This window comes from Artemia sp. Qi Xiang Cuo, chromosome 1 (assembly GCF_049724085.1).
Source record: "Artemia sp. Qi Xiang Cuo chromosome 1, ASM4972408v1, whole genome shotgun sequence".
NCBI lineage: Eukaryota > Metazoa > Arthropoda > Branchiopoda > Anostraca > Artemiidae > Artemia > Artemia sp. Qi Xiang Cuo.
Window position 1 is genome coordinate 30,502,517 of NC_142794.1, and position 25,212 is coordinate 30,527,728.

Here is a 25,212-nt window from a genome sequence, read left to right on the forward strand (position 1 = left end):
TGTCCTTCGTCCAGTTCGTGGTAACGAAACGTAAGTAAGGAGTGACCCGGCTCAATAGTAACCAAAACTATAAGCAGCGTAATTTCGATACCAATAGATACATCAAAAGAATCAGATTTTAATGCTGATTTCTAATATATAAGGTACATCATAGTACTAATAAGTACTAATAGACACACCAAAAGAATCAAACTCTTCTGCTGATTTTAAATGTATACATTTCATCAAGTTTAGTCTTACCCATCAAAAGTTACGTGCCTGAGAAAATTTGCTTGATTTCCGAAAAAGGGGGAATCACTAACTAAAGGTTATAGCCCCTTAATGAAACTCCGTCAGATTCAGAGTAACAGAGAGCCCTACTGTAGAGGTTTTAAGCTCCTATCTGCAAAAATGTTGAATTTTGTATTGTTTGCCAGAAGAAAGATCACGGATGCCTGTTTATTTGTTGGTGTTTGCTTTTTTCACCAGAGGTGATCGTATCGACCCAATGGTCCTAGAATATCGTGAGAGGGCTCATTAAAATGGAAAATAAAAGTTCTAGTGCCCGTTTTAGGTTACGAAAAACGGAGGTCAACTAGGCCCCCTCCCACGGTAATTTTTTTCTAAAGTGACCCCATCAAAATTTAGAGATATCCATTTTGTTCAGCATTGTGGAAAATATAATAAATATGTCTTTTAGGATGAATCAATCCTTCAAAGCCCCCGGGGGGAGGGCTGAAAGTTAGGAACTTTACACAATGTTTATATATAACATTGATTACTGAGAAGTATACAGACGTTTTCCGGGAGATTTTTTCTGGTATTGGGGGGGGGGTTACGTGGGAGGATCTTTCCATGGAGGAAAGGATATTGCTATGAAAGGGGGCTGGATTTCCCATTCTTATTTAAAAACGATCGGAAATTAAATAAAAAAAGTTTTTCAACTGAAATTAAGGAGCAAGATCAAAGCTTAAAGCGAACAGAAACTCTTGTGTATATGATTGGGTTCGCCCTTTAGTCAATACCTCTCTCTTTAAGTCAACGATTTTTTAGTATTTTCGTGAGCTATCTATTCTAATTAACGGCCTTTGTGATAAAGGGGTGATTTTAAAAAAAAATTGGAACAAAATTTGAACTTTAGCGTAAAGAGCAAGGTATTGACTAGGGGTTGAACCCTCTAATAAACGCATTGAAAGTATATGAATATAGTTAATTCCTTCGTTACATAAGTTAATAAGTTATAGTTCGTTACATAAGTTAATTCCTAAATTACGTGTATTTATTACTAATAAAAACGTTCGTAAATAAAACTTAACAACTTTCGAGAAAGCCATTTAACCAAATAAAAATAATATGGAATTGTTTTTTAATTATTCATGTACTGTGAGCCAAAATCAAAACGCATTAATTCAAAAACGTTCAAAATAAATAAAAATGAAGTTTTTCTTACTGAAAGTAAAGAGCAACATTAATACTTAAACCGAACAGAAAGTATTCCGTATACGAAAGGGGCTGTCCCCTCCTCACCACCTCGGTATTTACGCTAAAGTTAGACTCGTTCTCAAAATGTTATTTTTTCAAACAGTAAAAGCTTTAGCATAAATGCCGAGGCGCTGAGGAGGGGATATCCCCTTTCACATACGGAATAATTTCTGTTTGTTTTAAGTGTTAATGTTCCTCCTTACTTTCAGTTAAAAAAAGCTTGTTTTTTATATTAAATTTTGTAGAGGGATTGAACATTTACAGACATTTGTATATTCTAAAGCCTATTGAGATGGAAATTAAAACGGCTTTCAATGAAATTACTCACCCCCCCCCCCCAATTGCTTGTTTTCACAAAACTAATGGCAAGCTTTGAATGGAGGAGAGACGAAGGGCACAGATTATTTTCAGAAAATGATAGCGACCCATTAGCAATCTAAGAAATTATTCCGTACACGAAAGGGGCTGTCCCCTCCTCAACGCCTTGCTCTGTACGCTAAAGTTAGACTCTAGTAGAAAGGACCCTAGTACTCCCGTACGAACCACGTGGTTTATGGTTTTGTCACTGAGAATGAAAAAACAGAATTTTTCTCACTTGAAAAACTAGGAATTTTCTCACTTTTATGGTTGTTTCTTGGACGAAAGTTATGTGTGTTGGTCAATTTATTTGTTGTTTTTCATGGATGTCAACGGTAATTCATGTCTGTTTTATGGTTTTTGTCAGTGAGAATGGAAAACAGTATTTTTTCTCACTTTGATGGATGTTTTCTGGATTATTGAATCTAACGGGGACAGAGTCAATGACCTAAATTTCCAAAGGTCGATTTATTTATGTCTTTGATGTATTTCCAAGAGAATTGTTTCCGGGGCAAAGTTTATTAATATCTTTGGAGTTCAACCAGTAGAATTGTTTCGGGGGCGACGTTTTTTAATCTCTGACAGATGATGTCATGGTTGATTGATTTGTCAAGAAAGGGGAATTAATTTGTTGTTTCTAAGGGGAATTATTGAAACACGAAAGGGTTTCTTAGTAATTTCAAATGTGACAGCGCAGGGATCCAAAAAACAAACGGAACACTCAGAAACTACAAATAGGTGTTTTTTTGGTGAAACCATTATAGTCCTCTTGTGAAATTAGTTTATTAAAATTGTAAGAAACATTTTGGGATACGAATTTAGAACATGTCTGAGAGACGTATTTCATGCTGAAGCTCTGTGATCATTATATATCACTAGTGTCAATTGAGCAGTGTCGTGAGTCCCTTTATCCCAACCCCAAAGGGTTCCGATTCCCAACCCCGAAAGAAAACCCCCGGTCCTCAAAGGTCTCCCGGCACCCCAAAGGGCCCCCTGAGCCACCATTTCTTAATACTTTTTTAAGGCTTTATTATATCTTTTCAGAAAAAGTTATTTTCTTAATGTCCATCCTAAACCCATTTTACAAGTTGAAATGGGCGAAACTTTTCACCCACAACTTTACTTTACAGCCTTTTGAATGCTCCAACACCAAGCAATACTTTTCAAAGGGCATTTCTAAACAATTTATTTTCTTAATGTCCTTCCTAAATCCATTTTACAAGTTGAAGTTCCCATCCTTTTCACCCACAACTTTACAGCTTTTTGAATGCCCCAACACCAGGCAATACTTTTCAAAAGGCATTTAAGAACAAGTTCTTTTCTTAATGTCCATCCCTAACCAATTTTACAACTTGAAGTACCCATCCTTTTCACGTACAACTTTACTTTACAACTTTTTGAATGCGCCAACACCAAGCAATACTTTTCAATAGCATTTCAGAACAAGTTCTTTTCTTAATGTCCGTCCTATACCCATTTTACAAATTGAAGTACCCATCCTTTACACCCACAACTTTACTTTACAGCTTTTTGAATGTTCCAACACCAAGCATTACTTTTCAAAGGCATTTCAGAACAAGTTCTTTTCTTAGTGACCGTCCTAAACCCATTTTACAAATTGAAATACCCATCCTTTTCACCCACAACTTTACTATACTTCTTTTTTGAATGCTCCAACACCAAGCAATACTTTTCAAAGGCATTTCAGAACAAGTTCTTTTCTTAATATACCTCCTAAACCCATTTTACAACTTGAATTACTCATTTTTTTCACCCACAACTTTACTTTACAGCTTTTTGAATGCTCCAACACCAAGCAATACTTTTCAAAAGGCATTTCACAACAAGTTCTTTTCTTAATGTCCTTCCTAAACCCATTTTACAAGTTGAAGCATCCATCCTTTTCACCTACAACTTTACTTTACAGCTTTTGAATGCCCCAACATCAAGCAATACTTTTCAAAAGGCATTTGAGAACAAGTTCTTTTCTTAATGTCCTTCCTAAACCCATTTTACAAATTGAAGTACCTATCCTTTTCACCCACAACTTTACTATACTGCCTTTTTGAATGCTCCAACACCAAGCAATACTTTTCAAATGGCATTTCAGAACAAGTTATTTTCTTAATGTCCGTCCTAAACCCATTTTACAAGTTGAAGTACCCATCCTTTTCACCCGAAACTTTACTTTACAGCTTTTCGAATGCACAACACCAAGCAATACTTTTCAAAAGGCATTTCAGAACAAGTTCCTTTCTTAGTGATCGTCCTAAACCCATTTTACAAATTGAAGTACCAATCCTTTTCACCCACAACTTAGTTATAGGTAAGAGTTTGAAGTTTTACCTTAGAGACTTAGCTTAGAGTTTTAGTTTGATTTAGTTTTTGTTAAAAGTTTAGAGTTTTTTAGCTTAGAGTCTTAGCTTAGAGTTTTTGTTAGAGTTCTAGTTTAGTTTAGTTTTAGTTAAGAGTTTAGAGTTTTTAGCTTAGAGTCTTAGCTTAGAGTTTTATTTAGAGTTCTAGTTTAGTTTAATTACACTTAAGAATTTAGAGTTTTAGATTAGAGTAATAGCTTAGAATTTTACTTAAAGTTATAGTTTGGTTAAGTTTTAGTTAAGAGTTTCGAGTTTTAGCTTAGAGTCTTAGCTTAGAGTTCTTGTTTAGTTTAGTTACGGTTAAGAATTTAGAGTTTTAGTTTAGAGTCATACCTTAGAGTTTTACTTAAAGTTTTAGTTTGGCTAAGTTTTAGTTAAGAGTTTCGAGTTTTTGCTTAGAGTCTTAGCTTAGAGTTTTTTTTAATAGAGTTCTAGTTTAGTTTAATTTTAGTTAAGAGTTTGATGTTTTACCTTTGAGTTTCAGTTAGAGTTCTAGTTTAGTTTAGTTAAGAGTTTGGTGTTTTACCTTAGAGTCTTAGCTTAGACTTTTAGTTAGAGTGCTAGTTTAGTTTAGTTTTAGTTTAGAGTTTTAGCTTAGAGTCTTAGCTTAGAGTTTTTGTTAGACTTGAAGTTTAGTTTAGTAATAGTTAAGAGTTTAGAGTTTTAGCTTTGAGTCTAAGCTTAGAGTTTTTGTTAGAGCTCTAGTTTAGTTTAGATATAGTTAAGAGTTTGGAGTTTTAGCTTAGAGTCTTAGCTTAGAGTTTTAGTTTAGGTTAGTTTTAGTTAAAAGTTTCGAGTTTTTTAGCTTAGAGTCTTAGCTTAGAGTTTTTGTTAGAGTTCTAGTTTAGTTTTAATTAAGAGTTGGGGTTTTAGCTTATAGTCTTAGCATAGAGTTTTTGTTGAAGTTCTAGTTTAGTTTAGTAATAGTTAAGAGTTTAGAGTTTTAGCTTAGAGTCTTAGCTTTGAGTTTTTATTAAAGTTGAATTTTAGTTTAGTAATAGTTAAGAGTTTAGAGTTTTAGCTTAGAGTCTTAGCTTAGAGTTTTTGTTAAAGTTGAAGTTTAGTTTAGTAGTAGTTAAGAGCTTAGAGTTTTAGTTTAGTTTTAGTTAAGAGTTTAGAGTTTTTAGCTTAGAGTCTTAGCTTAGAGTTTTTGTTAGAGTTCTAGTTTAGTTTTAGTTAAGATTTTAGAGTTTTTAGCTTAAATTCTTAGCTCATGGATTGTGTGGTAGTTAATGTCTTGTTTAGTTTTAGTTAGTAGTAAGGAGTTGTCAATTATAGTCTCTGCTTAGAGTTCTAGATAGAGTACTAATTTACTTGAGACATTGTTAAGAATTTAGAGTTTTTATAAATGAGTCATAGCTTAGAGTTTTACTTAAAGTTGTAGTTTAGATAAGTTTTAAATAAGAGTTTCGAGTTTTAGCTTAGAGTCTTACCTTAGAGTTTTAGTTAGAGTTGTAGTTTAGTTTAGTTATAGTTAAGAATTTAGAGTTTTAGCTTAGAGTCATAGCTTTGAGTTTTAGTTAGAGTTATAGTTTAGTAAAGTTATAGTTAAGAGTTTAGAGTTTTACCTTAGATTCATAGCTTAGTGTTTTAGTTAGAGTTCTAGTTCAGTTTAGTTTTAGTTAAGAGTTTAGAGTTTTAGCTTAGAGTCTTAGCATATAGTTTTTGTTTGAGTTCTAGTTTAGTTTAGTTATAGTTAAGAGTCTGGAGTTTTTAGCTTAGAGTCTTAGCTTAGAGTTTCTGTTAGAGTTCTAGTTTAGTTTACTTCTAGTTAAGAGTTTAGAGTTTTAGCTTAGAGTCTTAGCTTATAGTTTGTGTTAGAGTTCTAGTTTAGTTTAGTAATAGTTAAGAGTTTAGAGTTTTAGCTTAGAGTCTTACCTTAGAGTTTTAGTTAGAGTTCTAGTTTAGTTTAGTTTTAGTTAAGAATTTAGAGTTTTAGCTTAGAGTCATAGCTTTGAGTTTTAGTTAGAGTTATAGTTTAGTAAAGTTATAGTTAAGAGTTTAAAGTTTTACCTTAGATTCATAGCTTAGTGTTTTAGTTAGAGTTCTAGTTTAGTTTACTTCTAGTTAAGAGTTTAGTTTTAGCTTTGAGTCTTAGCTTATAGTTTGTGTTAGAGTTCTAGTTTAGTTTAGTAATAGTTAAGAGTTTAGAGTTTTACCTTAGAGTCTTAGCTTAGAGTTCTAGTTAGAGTTGAAGTTTAGTTTAGTTACAGTTAAGAATTTAGAGTTTTAGCTTAGAGTCATAGCTTAGAGTTTTACTTAAAGTTGTAGTTTAGTTAAGTTTTAGTTAAGAGTTTCGAGTTTTAGCTTAGAGTCTGAGCTTAGAGTTTTATTTAGAGTTCTAGTTTAGTTATAGTTAAGAATTTAGAGTTTTAGCTTAGAGTCATAGCTTTGAGTTTAAGTTAGAGTTATAGTTTAGTAAAGTTATAGTTAAGAGTTTAGAGTTTTACCTTAGAGTCATAGCTTAGTGTTTTAGTTAGAGTTCTAGTTCAGTTTAGTTTTAGTCAAGCGTTTAGAGTTTTAGCTTAGAGTCTTAGCATATAGTTTGTGTTTGAGTTCTAGTTCAGTTTAGTTATAGTTAAGAGTCTCGAGTTTTTAGCTTAGAGTCTTAGCTTAGAGTTTCTGTTAGAGTTCTAGTTTAGTTTAGTTCTAGTTAAGAGTTTAGTGTTTTAGCTTAGGGTCTTAGCTTATAGTTTGTGTTAGAGTTCTAGTTTAGTTTAGTAATAGTTAAGAGTTTAGAGTTTTAGCTTAGAGTCTTAGCTTAGAGTTTTTGTTATAGTTCTAGTTTAGTTATAGTTAAGAGTTTGGTGTTTTACCTTAGAGTCTTAGGTTAGAGTTTTTTGTTGAAGTTCTTGTTTAGTTTAGAGTTTTAGCTTAGACTTAGAGTTTTAATTAGAGTTATAGTTTAGTTTAGTTTTAGTTAAGAGTTTAGAGTTTTAGCTTAGAGTTTTAGCTAAGAGTTTTTGTTAGAGTTCTAGTTTAGTTTAGTTTTAGTTAAGAGTTTAGAGTTTTAGTTTAGGGTCTTAGCTTAGAGTTTTTGTTAAAGTTGAAGTTTAGCTTAGTTATACTTAGGAGTTTAGAGTTTTAGCTTAGAGTCTTAGCTTAGAGTTTTTGTTAAAGTTTAGTTTTACTTAAGAGTTTAGAGTTTTAGCTTTGAGTCTTAGCTTAGAGTTTTAGTTTAGTTTTAGTTATTTAGTTAAGAGTTTAGAGTTTTAGCTTAGAGTCTTAGCTTAGAGTTTTTGTTAAAGTTGAAGTTTAGTTTTAGTTAAGAGTTTAGTGTTTTTAGCTTAGAGTCTTAGCTTAGAGTTTTTGTTAAGGTTGAAGTTTAGTTTAGTTATAGATAAGAGTTTAGAGTTTTAGCTTAGAGTCTTAGCTTAGAGTTTTTGTTAAAGTTTAGTTTTACTTAAGAGTTTAGAGTTTTAGCTTAGAGTCTTAGCTTAGAGTTTTAGTTAAGAGTTTAGTGTTTTTAGCTTAGAGTCTTAGTTTATAGTTTTTGTTGAAGTTCTAGTTTAGTTTAGTTTTAATTTAGAGTTTTAGCTTAGACTTAGAGTTTTAATTACAGTTGTAGTTTAGTTTAGATTTAGTTAAGAGTTTAGAGTTTTTAGCTTAGAGTCTTAGCTTAGTTTTAATTAGAGTTCTAGCTTAGTTTAGTTTTAGTTAAGAGTTTAGTGTTTTACCATAGAGTCTTAGCTTAGAGTTTTTGTTAGAGTTCTAGTTTAGTTTAATTTTAGTTAATAATTTGTTATTTTACCTTTGAGTTTCAGTTAGAGTTCTAGTTTAGTTTACTTTTAGTTAAGAGTTTAGTGTTTTACCTTAGAGTCTTAGCTTAGAGTTTTTGTTAAAGTTGAAGTTTTGTTTAGTAATAGTTAAGAGTTTAAGAGTTTTAGCTTAGAGTCTTAGCTTAGAGTTTTTGTTAGAGTTCTAGTTTATTTTAGTTTTAGTTAAGAGTTTAGAGTTTTTAGCTTAGAGTCTTAGCTTAGAGTTTTTGTTGAAGTTATAGTTTAGTTTAGTTTTAGTTAATAGTTTAGATTCTTAGCTTAGAGTTTTTGATATAGTTGTAGTTTAGTTTATTTTTAGTTAAGAGTTTAGAGTTTTAGCTTAGAGTCTTAGCTTAGAGTTTTTGTTAGAGTTCTAGTTTATATTAGATATAATTAAGCGTTTGGATTTTTACCTTCGAGACTTAGTTTAGAGTTATAGTTTAGTTTTAGTTAAGAGTTTAGAGTTTTTAGCTTAGAGTCTTAGCTTAGAGTTTTTTTTAGAGTTCTAGTTTAGTATAGTTTTAGTTAAGAGTTTAGAGTTTGATGTTTTACCTTAGAGTCTTAGATTAGACTTTTTGTTAAATTTATAGTTTAGTTTTATCTCAGAGTTTATAGTTTAATCTTAGAATCATAGTTAAGAGTGTTTGTTAGAGTTGTAGTTTATTTTAATTTCATTTAAGAGTTTAGATTTTTTAGCTTAGAGTCTTAGCTTATAGTTATTGTTGAAGCTCTAGTTTAGTTTAGTTTTAGTTAAGAGTTTATAGTTTTAGCTTAGAGTCTTAGCTTAGAGTTTTTGTTAGAGTTTAAGTTTAGTTTTAGTTAAGAGTTTAGAGTTTTAGCTTAGAGTATTAGCTTAGAGTTATAGTTAGAGTTGAAGCATAGATTAGTTATAGTTGAGAATTTAGAGTTTTTTAGCTTAGAGTCGTAGTTTATAGTTTTTGTTAGAGTTCTAGTTTAGTTTAGTTAAGAGTTTATAGTTTTTTCATAGAGTCATAGCTTAGAGTTTTTGTTGAAGTTGAAGTTTAGTTTAGTCATAGTTAAGAATTTAGAGTTTTTAGCTTAGAGTCTTAGCTTAGAGTTTTACTTAGAGTTCTAGTTTAGTTTAGTTTTAGTTAAGAGTTTAGAGTTTTATCTTAGAGTCTTAGCTTAGAGTTTTTTTATAGTTGAAGTTTAGTTAGTTATAGTTAAGAGTTTAGAGTTTTAGCTAAGAGTCTTAGCTTAGTTTTTGTTAAAGTTTAGTTTTACTTAAGAGTTTAGAGTTTTAGCTTAGAGTCTTAGCTTAGAGTTTTAGTTAAGATTTTAGTGTTTTTAGCTTAGAGTATTAGTTTTTGTTGAAGTTCTAGTTTAGTTTAGTTTTAGTTTAGAGTTTTAGCTTAGACTTAGAGTTTTAATTAGAGTTCTAGTTTAGTTTATTTTTAGTTAAGAGTTTAGAGTTTTTAGCTTAGGGTCATAGCTTAGTTTTATTTAGAGTTCTAGTTTAGTTTAGTTTTAGTTAAGAGTTTAGAGTTTAGAGTTTTACCTTAGAGTCTTAGCTTAGAGTTTTTGTCAGAATTCTAGTTTAGTTTAATTTTAGTTAAGAATTTGTTGTTTTACCTTTGAGTTTCAGTTAGAGTTCTAGTTTAGTTTAATTTTAGTTAAGAGTTTAGTGTTTTACCTCAGAGTCTTAGCTTAGAGTTTTTGTTAAAGTTGAAGTTTAGTTTATTAAAAGTTAAGAGTTTAAGAGTTTTAGCTTAGAGTTTTTGTTGAAGTTCTAGTTTAGCTTAGTTTTAGTTAATAGTTTAGAGTTTTAGCTTAGAGTTTTTGTTAGAGTTGAAGTTTAGTTTATTATTAGTTAAGAGTTTAGAGTTTTAGCTTTGAGTCTTAGCTTAGAGTTTTTGTTAGAGTTCTCGTTTAGTTTAGATATAGTTAAGCGTTTGGAGTTTTACCTTCGAGACTTAGATTAGAGTTTTAGTTTAGTTTTAGTTAAGAGTTTAGAGTTTTTAGCTTAGAGTCTTAGCTTAGAGTTTTTGTTGAAGCTCTAGTGTAGTTTATTTTTAGTTAAGAGTTTATAGTTTTAGCTTAGAGTCTTAGCTTAGAGTTTTTGTTATAGTTTTAGTTTAGTTTTAGTTAATAGTTTAGAGTTTTAACTTATTGTCTTATATTATAGTTATAGTTAGCGTTGAAGTATAGTTTAGTTATAGTTAAGAATTTAGAGATTTTTAGCTTAGAGTCGTAGTTTAGAGTTTTTGTTAGAGTTCTAGTTTAGTTTAGTTAAGAGTTTAGAGTTTTATCATAGAGTCATAGCTTAGAGTTTTTTTTAAGTTGAAGTTTAGTTTAGTCATAGTTAAGAATTTAGAGTTTTTAGCTTAGAGTTTTACTTATAGTTCTAGTTTAGTTTAGTTTTAGTTAAGAGTTTAAAGTTTTATCTTAAGAGTCTTAGCTTAGAGTTTTTGTTGAAGTTCTAGTTTAGTTTAGTTAAGAGTTTAGAGTTCAACCTTAGAGTCTTAGCTTAGAGTTTTACTTCGAGTTGAAGTTTAGTTTAGTTATAGTTAAGGGTTTAGAGTTTTAGCTTGGAGTCTTAGCTTAGTTTTAGTTAGAGTTCTAGCTTAGTTTATTTATAGTTAAGAGTTTAGAGTTTTACCTTAAAGTCTTAGCTTAGAGTTTTATTTAGAGTTCTAGTTTAGTTTAGTTTTAGTTAAGAGTTTTGAGTTTTACCTTAAAGTCTTAGATTAGAGTTTTAGTTAGGGTTGAAGTTTCGTTTAGTTTATTTATAGTTAAGAGTTTATAATTTTAGCTTAGAGTTTTAGTTAGAGTTATTGTTTAGTTTAGTTTTAGTTAAGAGTTATAGCTTAGAGGTTTAGCCTAAAATCTTAGCTTAGAGATTTAGTTAGAGTTGAAGTTTAGTCTAAACTAGCATAACCACAAAATTACACAATATTGCATAGAAATACCAAAACCATAGGTTAGGTTAGGTTAGAGGTTAGGTATCTCCACGTTTAAGTTAGGTTAGATTAGGTTAGCTTATCATGAGCGTTCATGATAAGCTAACTTAATCTAACTGGTACAAAGTCGACATGGGGGGGATTTTCCGGCGAGTATGGTTAGGTTAGGCTTGGGGGGATTTTCTGGCGAGTATGGTTAGGTTTGGGTAGACTACATTAAGTTAGGTTTGATTAGATTAGGAAAAGTCAGGTTAGGTAAGTTAGGTTAGGTTAGTTAAGTTAGGTTAGGTTAGCTAGTAAACATCTCTTCATGTTTAAGTTAGGTTAGGTTAGGTAAGGCTAGATTAAGTTAGGTTAGGCTAGGTTAAGTTAGCCTACGTACGCTGCGTACGTAGGCTAACTTAACCTAACTTAACCTAACATAACTTAATCTAGCCTAACCTAACCTACTTTAAACATGGAGAGATGTTTACTAGCTAACCTAACTTAACTAACCTAGCTTACCTAACCTGACTTAACCTAATCTAATCTAACGTAACTTAATCTAGTTTTACCTAGATTAAAACTTTATGCCAGTTAGATTAGGTTAGCTTATTATGAGCGCTCATGATAAGCTAACCTAATCTAACCTAACTTAAACGTGGAGAAACCTAACCTAATCTAACCTATGGTTTTGGTATTTCTATGCAATATTGTCTAATTTTGTGGTTATGCTAGTTTAGACTAAACTTCAACTCTAACTAAAACTAAACTAAACAATAACTCTAACTAAAACTAAGCTAAGACTCTAAGCTAAAACTAAAGGTATAAAACTATAAAACTATAGGTAAGTTAGGTTAGGTTAGTTAAGTTAGGTTAGGTTAGGTTAGCTAGTAAACATCTCTCCATGTTTAAGTTAGGTTAGGTTAGGCTATATTAAGTTATGTTAGGTTAAGTTAGGTTAGCCTGCGTACGCGCGCGTACGTAGGCTAACCTAACCTACCTCAACCTAACCTAACATAACTTAATCTAGCCTAAACTAACCTAACCTAAAAATGGAGAAATGTTTACTAGCTAACTTAACTAACCTAACTTACCTAACCTGACTTAACCTAATCTAATATAACCTAACTTAATCTAGTCTAACCTAACCTAACCATACTCGCCGGAAAATCCCCCCAAGCCCAACCTAACCATACTCGCTGGAAAATCCCCCCATGTCGACTTTGTACCAGTTAGATTAGGTTAGCTTATCATGAGCGCTCATGATAAGCTAACCTAATCTAACCTAACTTAAACGTGGAGAAACCTAACCTCTAACCTAATCTAACCTATGGTTTTGGTATTTCTAAGCAATATTGTGTAATTTTGTGGTTATGCTAGTTTAGACTAAACTTCAACTCTAACTAAATCTGTAAGCTAAGATTCTAGGCTAAATCTCTAAGCTATAACTCTTAACTAAAAGTAAACTAAACAATAACTCTCACTAAAACTCTAAGCTAAGACTCTAAGCTAGAACTATAAACTCTTAACTATAACTAAACTAAACGAAACTTCAACCCTAACTAAAACTCTAATCTAAGACTTTAAGGTAAAACTCAAAACTCTTAACTAAAACTAAACTAAACTGGAACTCTAAATAAAACTCTAAGCTAAGACTTTAATGTAAAACTCTAAACTCTTAACTATAACTAAACTAATCTATAACTCTAACTAAAACTCTAAGCTAAGACTCCAAGCTAAAACTCTAAACCCTTAACTATAACTAAACTAAACTTCAACTCTAAGTAAAACTCTAAGCTAAGACTCTAAGGTAGAACTCTAAACTCTTAACTAAACTAAACCAGAACTTCAACAAAAGCTCTAAGCTAAGACTCTAAGATAAAACTCTAAACTCTTAACTAAAACTAAACTAAACTAGAACTCTAAGTAAAACTCTAAGCTAAGACTCTAAGCTAAAAACTCTAAATTCTTAACTATGACTAAACTAAACTGCAACTTCAACAAAAACTCTAAGCTATGATTCTATGATAAAACTCTAAACTATTAACTAAACTAAATTAGAACTATAACAAAAACTCTAAACTACGACTCTAAGCTAAAAAACTCTAAATTCTTAACTATAACTAAACTAAACTTCAACTCTAACTATAACTCTAAGCTAAGACTCTAAGCTAAAACTCTAAACTCTTTACTAAACTAAACAAAAACTCTAAGCTAATACTCTAAGCTAAAAATATAAACTCTTAACTAAAACTAAACTAAACTAGAGCTTCAACAAAAACTCTAAGCTAAGACTCTAAGCTAAAAACTCTAAACTCTTAACTAAAACTAAACTAAACTAGAACTCTAACAAAAACTCTAAGCTAAGACTCTAAGCTAAAATCCTAAACTATTAACTAAAACTAAACTAGAACTCTAACTAAAACTCTAAGCTAAGACTCTAAGGTAAAACACCAAACTCTTAACTAAAACTAAACTAGAACTCTAACAAAAACTCTAAGCTAAAAACTCTAAACTCTTAACTAAAACTAAACTAAACAAAAACTCTAAGCTAAGTCTCGAAGGTAAAACTCAGAACGCTTAACTATATATAAACTAAACTAGAACTCTAACAAAAACTCTAAGATAAAACTCTAAACTCTTAAATAATATTAAACTAAACTTAAACTCTAACAAAAACTCTAAAATATTAACTAAAACTAAACTAAACTAGACATACAACAAAAAATCTAATCTAAGACTCTAAGCTAAAAACCCTAAACTAAAACTAAACTAAACTAGAACTGTAACAAAAACTCTAAGCTAAGACTCTAAGCTAAAACTCTAAACTCTTAACTATTACTAAACTAAACTAAACTTCAACTTTAACAAAAACTCAAGGCTAAGACTCTAAGGTAAAACACTAAACTCTTAACTTAAAGTAAACTAAACTAGAACTCTAACTGAAACTCAAAGGTAAAACATCAAATTCTTAACTAAAATTAAACTAAACTAGAACTCTAACAAAAACTCTAAGCTAAGACTCTAAGGTAAAACTCTAAACTCTTAACTAAACCTAAACTAAACTAGAACTCTAACAAAAACTCTAAGCTAAGACTCAGCTAAAACTCGAAACTCTTAAATATAACAATTCTCTTGGAAATACATCAAAGACGTAAATAAATCGTCCTTTGGAAATTTAGGTCATTGACTCTGTCCTCGTTTTACTCAATAATCCAGAAAACATCCATCAAAGTGAGAAAAATACTGTTTTTCCATTCTCACTGACAAAAACCATAAAACAGACATGAATTACTGTTGACATCCATGAAAAACAACAAATAAATTGACCGAGGCACATAACCGTCGTCCAAGAAACAACCATAAAAGTGAGAAAATTCCTGTTTTTTCAAGTGAGAAAAATTCTGTTTTTTCATTCTCAGTGAGAAAACCATAAACCACGTGGTTCGTACGGGAGTAGTAGGGTCCTTTCTACTGACTTTCTCACAACACTATTTTTTCAAACAATAAAAACTTTAGCGTAAATAGCGAGGCACTGAGGAGGGGACAGCCCCTTTCACTTAAGGTCTAATTTCAATTCGTTTTAAGTTATAATGTTGCTCCTTAATTTCAGTTAAAAAAATTTCTTTTTTTAATTGAATTTTGTTGAGAGATTGAACATTTACAGAAATTTGTATATTCTAAAGCCAATTGAGATGTAAATTAATACAGCTTTTAATGAAATTACCCCCCCCCCCCAAAAAAAAAATCTTGTTTTCACAAAACTAATGGCTTGCTTTGATTGGAGGAGACCCAGACGGCACAGACTATTTTCAGAAAATGATGGCAACCCATTCGCAATCTGTCTTGCATATGAAATAATTTTAGAGAAAACAAACTTCACATGGTCTCTTTCAGCTCATAGCTTTTCTACGCCTAGTACCAGGATAGGCACAAAATAAAGGATGACAGATTGCCGAAGATTATTCTTTTTGGCCAACTGTCTAGGGCTAAACAGAAAGCAGGTCGTCCTCCTCTGGGATGGGAGGACGTCGTAAAGAAAGATGTAAAGAAAATGGGAACTTTTTTGGTGGGTATAAAAAGGAGGCTTTGAATAGGTTGGGGTTGGAGGAGGAACGGTCGTAGCTGTGTTGGCCTCCGATGGCTTGGTGCTACATTGAGTTGTTAGTAGTGGTAGTAGTACTTCCACTTTAATAACTTTCTTAGAACCCAGAAACACAAACAGGTGTTAGTAGGCTTAGTAGGGGCGGACAGTACACTAGAAAGAAAGTTTTCAGCTTGATTGTCATAAATGTTTTTCAGGGCAAATCCCGGCTCTTGACGAATTCATGCTCCGATAAATTGGCTAAGTGGAATGTGGTGGGAGTTCAAGGAGCTCTACTATCACAATTGATTTGTCCAATTTACTTAGAAGGAATAGTTATTGGGCAACATTTGCACATTTCCAGTTTAGAAAGGTTGGTTTCTCTCTTCCACCCTCTCTGTCTCTGTCTCTCTCTCCCTCTCTCTCTCTCTCTCTCTCTCTCTCTCTCGCTCTCTCTCTCTCTCTCTCTCTCTCTCTCTCTCTCTGTATCTTTTTCTGTCTTTTAATTGGTCTCTACACTCTTTCTCCCTTTTTCTGTCTGTCATCTCTTTGTCTGTGTCATGTTGTGCCTGTACCTGTTTACAGGCAAACCAGTATTTCTGTGTAAATTTTAGGCTAACTTCAAATTTGATATTTCTGTAAAACAGGGTGAGAAAAAAAATTTTTCTTCTTTTTCTTCACTTCTTCGAAAAATGGTTTCATCTTTTTGGCAATCTTTTCGACTGAACGCTTTACTGGAGCATCACCAATAGAATATTACTGAAGCGTTACCGGTAGAGCATTGTATAAATGTTTAAATGCTTACTCTCCTTTGATCTCTGTGTAACGATTCCAGCAACTGACAAGTATTCAAGTTTACTTATCCAACAACAGACAAGTATTCAAAAAAAATTATAAAGTATTATTATATATTTATTATTATTTTTAATTTTCGAAGCATCCTTGAAATATCAATTTTTCCACTGGACAGTCGAGTCAACATATATATTACATTTTGAAGTTATAATTACAAAGTAGACATGCTAGAACAAAATGGGACATTTTTTATTGCAAGTTTTAGCCCAATTTTCATGGTTGGTTTTGTGTTTTTGCTACATTGTGTCCAGTCCACCTCCGCCCCTCCCCCCCAATGGCGCCATGCACCCTTAGAATACGAAGAGAGAAGTATAGTAGTAGTTAATGAAAACTAATTGAAAAACAGATACAAATGGTGGGAGAAAATATTGAAATATGATTCATCGATGTTTGGTGCATATTAAAAAGTAAAAATCCTATATTTTTGTTCATTTTCTTTGTATAGCCTAGGGCTACATGAGATCGGTGGAGGGGGGATGTGGATAAATTGTCAAAAACGCAAACCAAACCATGGGAGTAACTAAAAAATTAGCAAAAAAAATTAGCTATAAAAAATTTTTTGTTCTAGCAATCTGCATCTGAAGAGGCGCAATTCTGAATCATTATTCTATAGTCTGAAGAACCATGTAAAACTGGTTGAGCTTTTCGGCACATGTGAAGCTCTGGGAATGAACACTAGGTCTCATTAAGTGGTCAAACGTTAGAGCTAGCCTTGTTTAAATTCAAAGTTACCTGTTTCTGATCAACAGCTGGTTCACGATACCAAATAACACAGCACCAGAAAAGAAATAGGGTATCTCAGTCTAGCACCATATCTCAGAAATAGGGGGTAGGGGTATATTAAATTTGACTCTGAACAACCAATAAACTTCACTGAACTTGGAAACAGAATTCTAACAAATGTCCACTAGCAAAAAAGAAAACCAATAAAACGTACTTATGAGGCAGATAGATTAAAAATGGAATGCAGTAATAATGAGAATGTTTTATTAAAATTAATATTCAGAAACTGTCTTTAAGATCATGTCAAAATTTATATTTATCTTTAATCAACGTGAAAGGCAAAGTATTTGGTACCGGTCATAATGATTCCAGAATTTAATGCTGCTTGGAAAATATGTCTGTGTCGATTAGACATGGTAATATTTGAACTCAATCTTATAACAACACAACATGCAGAATTCACCAAATCTCTCGGAGTCGCAACATTCTGAGCTATATAGGCGTCTTAAAAAAGGTACAGTTCTGGCAACCCTAACAAGCTACTTACTTAGTTTAAATTTTCGGGATAAGTGTAATATCTTGCCTTCCAGGGATTTTTGAATACCAGTTATCCATTTTCATTTATCTCCTTTGTAAGGGTGCTTTTGTATTGATGTCCCTTCTATAAATAGTTTTTGTGTAATTAGGTCCGTAAACCCGTAATCTACTTTACATTATGTAAAAGTATGTTTATGCTCCCATAAAATATTTCCGATTTGGGTTTTAATATTTATTTGGAAAATGAACTAATTCAGATTGCCCTAGAAATTCAGTCTTTGATATTCCATAGTCTTCTTGTTTTTGTAATTTCCTTGAAAATTGCTTTTGACTAGACAGATTTATGCTTAATTCCGGGCAGTTTAATGATTTCGTCCACAATGTTTTAGGGATTTCGTCCACAATCCCTAAGGTTCCTTTATTTAACTTTACTTTTTAATTGCTGAAATTGGATAATTTCCGATATGCTGCTTCTTTATCAATTTTTATTCTCTGGCTTTTTACGAAAGCCAGTAAGTAAGTAAGTAAGTTCCTACGAAAACGGAGGAAATCTTTTTGGGCGTAGTCTCCTATTATGACATCGATTGTTTTGAATTCATTCCCTCGAGCATCTGAGATTGAACTATGGAGATTAAGACTTGAACTGGGGTTTTTCCTTTCTGTTAACTGTATTCAAGGATTTCATTACCATTTTGTGATAATACACATATTGGTCTAATGTCTGAGTTTGGTTTGGCTACGGTAATATTATTAGTTATGGATCTCGCAGAATTCCATATTTTCTTATCCTGTTCACTCCTAAAACGCACGGGAATGGTACCTGCTTACATACTATTGTTCTATACAGTATCGTCCGCTTCTCCTGTTTTAATATTTAGGGGACATTTTCCTAAAATTGTAAGCTTATGACCTGTAACCGAGGTTAGAGTATTTTGACATTTAAGAATTTGATCCTGCACATTACTTGGAGCATTTAAAAAAAAAATTCTCTCCAATTAAAGAAGTAGAAGCGTTTGTGTCGATTAGACTCAATCTTAAAACAACACAAAATGCGGAATACACCAAATCTCTCGGAGTCGCAACATTCTGAGCTATATAGGGGTCTTAAAAGAAGTACAGTTCTGGCAACCCTAACAAACTAGTTACTTAGTTTAAATTTTCGCTAAGATTTGGCAAAAATCCTGGGAAGTCCCAAAATTCTCCAGTTGCAGTTGTTTGGCCTTGGGCATGATTTTCTGCCTGGTTTCTTTGTACAAATTCGGTAATTTTTCGGCTTTCTTTCTTTCCTGTATGTCTTCCTGTGGCTGGTGTTGCCACCTATAAGTTGGCCTATGGCTTTATAACTTCCCCCCTCCTCCCCTGTGGTCGAAACTAGTCTTAACTACTATGCATTTAAACTATGTTTTGTATCTTTGTACGATATTTTACCGACCGCATAGTGGCTTAGCCTGCCACAGTAATAAAAGTTTAATGTTTTTCTACATTTACCATCATGAATTGTAATTTGCCGTTCCCATCTGGGTCTGCAGTGGTTTCTATATGAGTAGTATCGTATCAATTACTTTCACGAGTGATTGCATAATGCCACCAAACACTCTATTATGGACCTATAAAACGACCAAACACGCAATATTTGGACCAAACAAGTTTCTGTGTCAACACCCATTTTTTAGACCAATCAGAGAGAACAAATACAGAGAGTACCCCATATGCGATAACTCAATTTTCATAGTTATGACGCTATAGCAATCAGATTCAATATAAGCAGTGATTTTCATCGTAGTTCATATTAGTATGAGAATTTAATTCAAAGAGAGAACAGTTTATTTTTATACTCTATTATTTGGCAAGATATTATTTTATACTCTATTATTTGGCAAGATATTATTTGGAGCATAGACAAGGAGGGGTATGTTTACACTATTGGAGCTTGATGGTGGTGCAGGTACCAGCCATGCTACAAAGGCGAGGGTACCAAACGTAGCAGTGTAAATTACACGAGGATGTAGACTATGCCTTGAATGGGATATGTGATGCAGGATATGTGATATCATTGAGTAAATTTAAATTAGAGCAACAACTGTGCTTTGCAGCAAAACTAAATAAAGTGCATATAAATAGACTTCAAGCTGCTTTAGATACACTGGTGAAAATATGAGAAAAATAAATTGTATCAGTGATTATTATTGTTGTAATTATTGTTAATAAAATTTTTTCTAAATCGAATTTTTTTTATAGTAGGTTAGCGTATATTTTTAAGTAGAATAAGAATCTTGGTTAGTCTGTAGTGGTTATGAGAGTGCTAGAACTCTAAAAAATGGATAGATTTGAGAAAAAGAAAATTTTAAGAAATCCTGTGCTTATGGAAAAACTTTGATTCTAGATGATGATATTCTGGAGTTATCAGTTCAAAAGAAGATATTTTCTAAGGGAATACTTGTTGGTAAAATGAAAACTGATTCTCCATCATTAGACTAGTGCATGAAGCCTTTATGTCGTGGTCCAAATGCATTTGCACAATTTATTAAAATATTAATCATGACAATACAAGATGATATTGTGGATTTGCTTTTGAACACACTAGCTTAGAAATTTAAGAGTATGATTTTTTCACAAGAATAATGTTGTTCAAAGAGGATTTACTCTTCTCTCTCTCTCTCCCACTCAATTTCTTGTTCGTAGCTCAGTTTCATTTTGGCGGTGAGTGTATCAACGCATGAAAAATGTTCCACACTTGTCCACTATGCATGTATGGATCGAGCAGCTGGTCATCATGTGAGAATTGTACAATGATTGATGAGCATGATGAAAAGTGCAGATTATGCAACCCGTGTAAATTGCATAGAGGGTATGCCGTACAAATTAAATGCTGTAATTCATATCTTGATGAAATGTGTGAGTCACCCTAGAGGGCACTTATGCTCTAATTGTCACTATGATAAATGTAATCTGTGGGAGAATTCATATCCGGGTATGATTGGAAAGAATCGTAAACGTAATTTTAGTCTATTACTAAGAGACTGGTATCGTCGTGAATTTAAATTGTTTTAGGAGGAGGAACCAGGTCAACGATTCAACTGTTGGAATAATAAAAGAATTTGATTTCTACGTCATTGTTGTGAAGATAATGGCCACTATGATTATAAGCCTACTGATTTTTATTTGGCTGTTACAGTATATGATTCACCATATGATGACACTGTATGTGACATTGCTTCAAATAGGCAAATTGAAACACGTGAATTTTACAAAATGAATGAAAATAGTAACGTTAACTATACAAAAAGATATGATCAGAGTGAAGTTACATTATACAGTAGAAAATGTTACCCTGACATTCCAGCACATCAGGATCAGTATCCAATGAATTTCAGATGATCTACTCGCTTTAATTGTTATCGACAAACACCTCTACGTAGTGGAAGAAGAAATCTAAAAAGTAGAAAAGTTGTTTTTTATCATGTATATCTATTATTTTTTATTAATAAATACTTTTATACGTTTTTAGGACATTTTATTCGTAGGGTACTAAAATAAATATTAAACACGTTTTAAAGACTATTTTCCACTATAAAGTCATTCAAACGAGCAAAGTCAACATAAATGCTGATAAACCACTTGTAGGTTTAGCCACAACATCTGAACATGAAAAGAGTGGTGCATGAAATCCACATGTCTTAGTCGTTAAATCCCGTACTCGCCTCTGATTTTGGATAATTGTTTTCCCATTGCTCTCATTAAAGTTGTTTATGTGTGGAGTGTAGAATTTCTATGATAGGCCAAGAGGATAAAAAAAATCGATATTCTTTGCTGTTTGAAAGATGCACAGCCAATGGATCTGTCTTCGAACTCGATGGGCTGCTATTAACAATGATTAGGGTATTGTTAACACTTGGAGTTTTTTCAATGAAGTCCAATGGTAGTTTTTTCAATGAGTTTTTTCAATGAAGTACAATAGGACTTATATTGGGACATGTATAAATCCATATTAAATACACAGATGATTTGGTCTGTGTTCATGGTGCAAGGTATAGTAGAACACTGCTGTCGTGGGTGATTTCCCAATAGCGTTCAAATTGACTCAGTGATATTAATGTAATACTTTCAGTCAACGCATCGGTAAATGTGCACTCTAAACGTACATTCCCCGTTCGTACTATGCTCATATCTTGAGTGCCTAAGAAGTGCAAAACAATTAAACCATGATTTTTTGGAAACATTGGATTGGTTATTCCATTATCAGATAGTTGTGAATCGTGATCTAGGGATTGCATTGTCAACTCATACAGAGTTTTATAGGATTTTTTATCAAATGATAGAGCGTACAGTGGAATTCCATTCACTTTGCACACAAGGATAGATTGACCAAAAAAATTAAAATCATAGGGGGATGCAGTCCAGGATCCAACGGCACTGACACTCTTCATAAAGGCCAACGTGAGTTTTGATGGGATTTCTCCATTGGTAAATGATGAATTGGTATAACTACGAGAGCCAGTAGTAATGAGACATTGGTTGGTGATCGTATGGGGGACAAGAAGTTTTAAATTGTTACCATTGACTCTCAGCTTTTCCATTGCCAATGCAGCAGAACTCATAACCTGTTGTTTTCGAACATGAAGAATTTCTGAAGACTTGCTGCAAAAAGTGTTTTTCTCAAAATGAAATTCGATGGAGCTAGTTGCAACTTTGTGTCAATATTGATATTGTGAGGCAACCCTTGGGATATGTTAAATATCTCTTGATTGAATTTTCCAACTAGATGATACTCCTGGGTCACTGCAGCAGTTAACTCACCCCGTCAGCACCACCACCTGATCTATATTCGTAGCCTTGTGCCTCTCCTTTCAACTCTTTATACGCCTTTGGGAGTCATCGGCATAAATTGTATTTAGCTTGCATAATTGGATAAATTATTGCTAGAGCTCACCAGTGTTCCATTAATGAATACATTAATTTGTTCGAACAAGTTGTGTAGGATACAGTTTTCATAGAACAGGTCATTAACAGCACTGGAAGTTGTATTGTCTGACTTTTTCTTCACACCAATATTTAATTCAATAAATTTTGACGATAAATCAATGATATAATCTTCATTGGAAAATATCTGAAAGTGTATATTTTCTCTCTCTCGCTCTCTCTCTCTCTGTCTCTCTCTCTCTCTCTCTCTCTCCTCTCTCTCCCTCCCTCTCTCTCAGTGTTTAATGTTATTTGCTTAATACATTTACTTTTTTCTAGGGCAATCTGCTCTAGATATGGAAAATTTAGTCTTCCTAAGGAGTATCAAATAAACAATCCAAAGTTATGTTGCACCTCGGATGCAGCTAGCCATAAATTTATCTCTAAATCAGGAATCATTTCTCTGGCTTGGAGCAAAGGTACTGATTTTATATATGGTGTAAATAAATAAATATATATATATATATATATATATATATATATATATATATATATATATATATATATATATATATATATATATATATATATATATATATATATATATATATATATATATATATATATATATATATATATATAAAATATATATATATATATATATATATATATATATATATATATATATATATATATATATATATATATATATATATATATATATATATATATATATATATATATATATAAATATATATATGCCCCCTAGAACTTCAAATTCACTCTAGATATTAACGAGAACTTTTCGTATGTTGGAATTTTTTGTTAAAATTCCAACATTAATTTGGTAAACCTGGAAGATGGTCAAAAAAGCTGAAAAAAACGAAATTTCCAAATATCGTTTGCGATATCAACATTTACATTTCGATCTTCAATATTGATTTTCGGTCCGATATCAAACAGTTCGTGGTAACGAACTGTAAGTAAGGAGCGACCCGGCTCAATGGTAACCGAAACTCTAGAAAACGGGTTTTTGATACCAATAGATATATCAAAAGAATCAGATTTCAATGCTGATTTCAAACATGTAACTTTCATCAAGTTTAGTGCTATCTATCAAAAGTTATGGGCCTGAAAAAATTTTCACGATTTTCGAAAAAAGAGGGAAAGACCTCCCCAGAGCTATTGAACCTTTATGAAAATCACACCTGCAGATTCACAGTATCAAAGAACCCTACTGTAGAGGTTTCAGGCTCCTATATGCAAAATTGTGGAATTTTGCATTTTTTGCCAGAAGAGAGATCACGGATGCGTGTTTATTTGTTTGTTTGTTTTTTTTTTTTTCCCCAGGGGTGATCGTATTGACCCAGTGGTCCTAGAATATCGTGGGACGTCTCATTGGAATGGAAATTAAAAGTTCTAGTGCCCTTTTTAAGTGACCAAAAAAATGGAGGGTAACTAGGCCCCCTCCCACGCTCATTTTTTCCCCAAAGTCACCCGATCAAAATTTTGAGATGGCCATTTTGTTCAGAATGGTCGAAAATATGATAAAAATGTCTTTTAAGATGACTTGATCCCCCACAGTCCCCAGGGGGAGGGCTGAAAGTTATGAACTTTACTCAATGTTAACATATAGTATTGGTTATTGGGAAGCATACAGACTTTTTCAGAGGAGATTTTTTCTGGTAGGTGGGGGCAGGCGAGGGTCGGGGGCTATATGGAAGGATCTTTCCATGAAGGAAGTTTTCATGGAGGAAGGGAAATTGCCATGAAGGGGGCGCCAGACTTGCCAGCATTATTTATTGGTTATTGGGAAGTATACAACCATTTTCAGGAAGGATTTTTTCTGGAGGGGGGGGCTAGAGGAGGGGATTACTCTGGAGAATATTTCCGTGGAGGATGTTTCTTTGGGGTAAGGGACATTTCTATGAAGGGGGCGCCGGATTTCCAAGCATTATTTAAGAAACGATCAGAAGTTAAATAAAAAAACAAGTTTTTTCAACTGAAATGTAAGAAGAAATATTAGAACTTAAAACGAACAGAAATTATAACGTATGTGAGGGGGTTCTCCCCCAAGTCAATACCTCGCTCTTTACGCTACAGTTTTTTTTTATTGCTTTCAAAAGAGCTATCTATTCTAATTAAACGGCCTTTGTGATTCAAGGGTTTCTGAATCAAAATTTTTTTTAAATTTTAACTTAAAGAGCGTGGTATTGACTAAGGGGAGAACCCCTTCATATAAGTAATAACATATACGTAATAAAAAAACAATAAAAAAACAAGCGATACGGCTCAATAGTAATCGAAACTTTTAAAAACGAAATTTTGATGTCAATAAATGTATCAAAAGAATGTGTTTATAATGCTGATCCTAAATATATAAATTTTATTAAGTTTAGTATTACTCATCAAAGGCTACGAGCCTCAGAAAACTCACCTGATTTTTTAAAGAGGGGGAAACATCCCTACAAGTGAAAGAATTTTAATGAAAATCACACCGTCAGATTCAGCGTATCAGAAAACCCTATTACATAGGTTTCAAGCTCATATCTGCAAAAATCTGCAACTTTGTATTTTTTGCCAGAAGAAAAATATACGAATATAGAAGTTAGTTACGTAAGTTAATTTGTAAAGACATCCATTTAGCAAAAGAAAAGTAAAATTTTTATGCAAATAAAAGCTGCATTAACTAAAAAACGATCAGAAATTAATAAAAAAAACAAGTTTTTTAAACTGAAAGTAAGGAGCGACATTAAAACTTAAAACGAACAGAAATTATTCCGTATATGAAAGGGCTGTCCCCTCCTCAACGCCTCGCTCTTTACGCTAAAGTTTTTTATTGTTTTAAAAAATAGAGTTGTGAGAAAGTCAAACTTTTTATTGTTTTAAAAAATAAAGTTGTGAGACAGAGTCAAACTTTAGCGTAAATAGCGTGGCGTTGAGGAGGGGACAGCCCCTTTCATATACGGACTAATTTCTGTTCGTTTTAAGTTTTAATGTCGCTCCTTACTTTCAGTTTAAAAAACTTGTTTTTTTTATTAATATAGATAAGAGACAGGCCCACGATCGGCTTATTTTGACTTGTTTAATTCTCCATGAATACATTCAAGCAATAAGAAGTTGCCGAGCGTGCCAAAGCAAAAGCAACTTATTCAATACCATCCTAGAAAAAGACAATTATATATATATATATATATATAGATATATATATATATATATATATATATATATATATATATATATATATATATATATATATA

General features: G+C 32.3%; 1 protein-coding gene across 1 annotated transcript in view; it reads left to right on the top strand.

The window, feature by feature from the left end:
• Positions 1 to 25,212, top strand: part of LOC148956202 (double-stranded RNA-specific editase 1-like) — a 59,055-nt gene that overhangs the window by 28,926 nt on the left and 4,917 nt on the right. The window contains exons 5-6 of the mRNA XM_089089786.1: positions 15,157 to 15,311; positions 22,292 to 22,431. Coding sequence (XP_088945912.1) covers positions 15,157 to 15,311; positions 22,292 to 22,431 — 295 coding nt within the window. The remainder of the gene's footprint in view (positions 1 to 15,156; positions 15,312 to 22,291; positions 22,432 to 25,212) is intronic.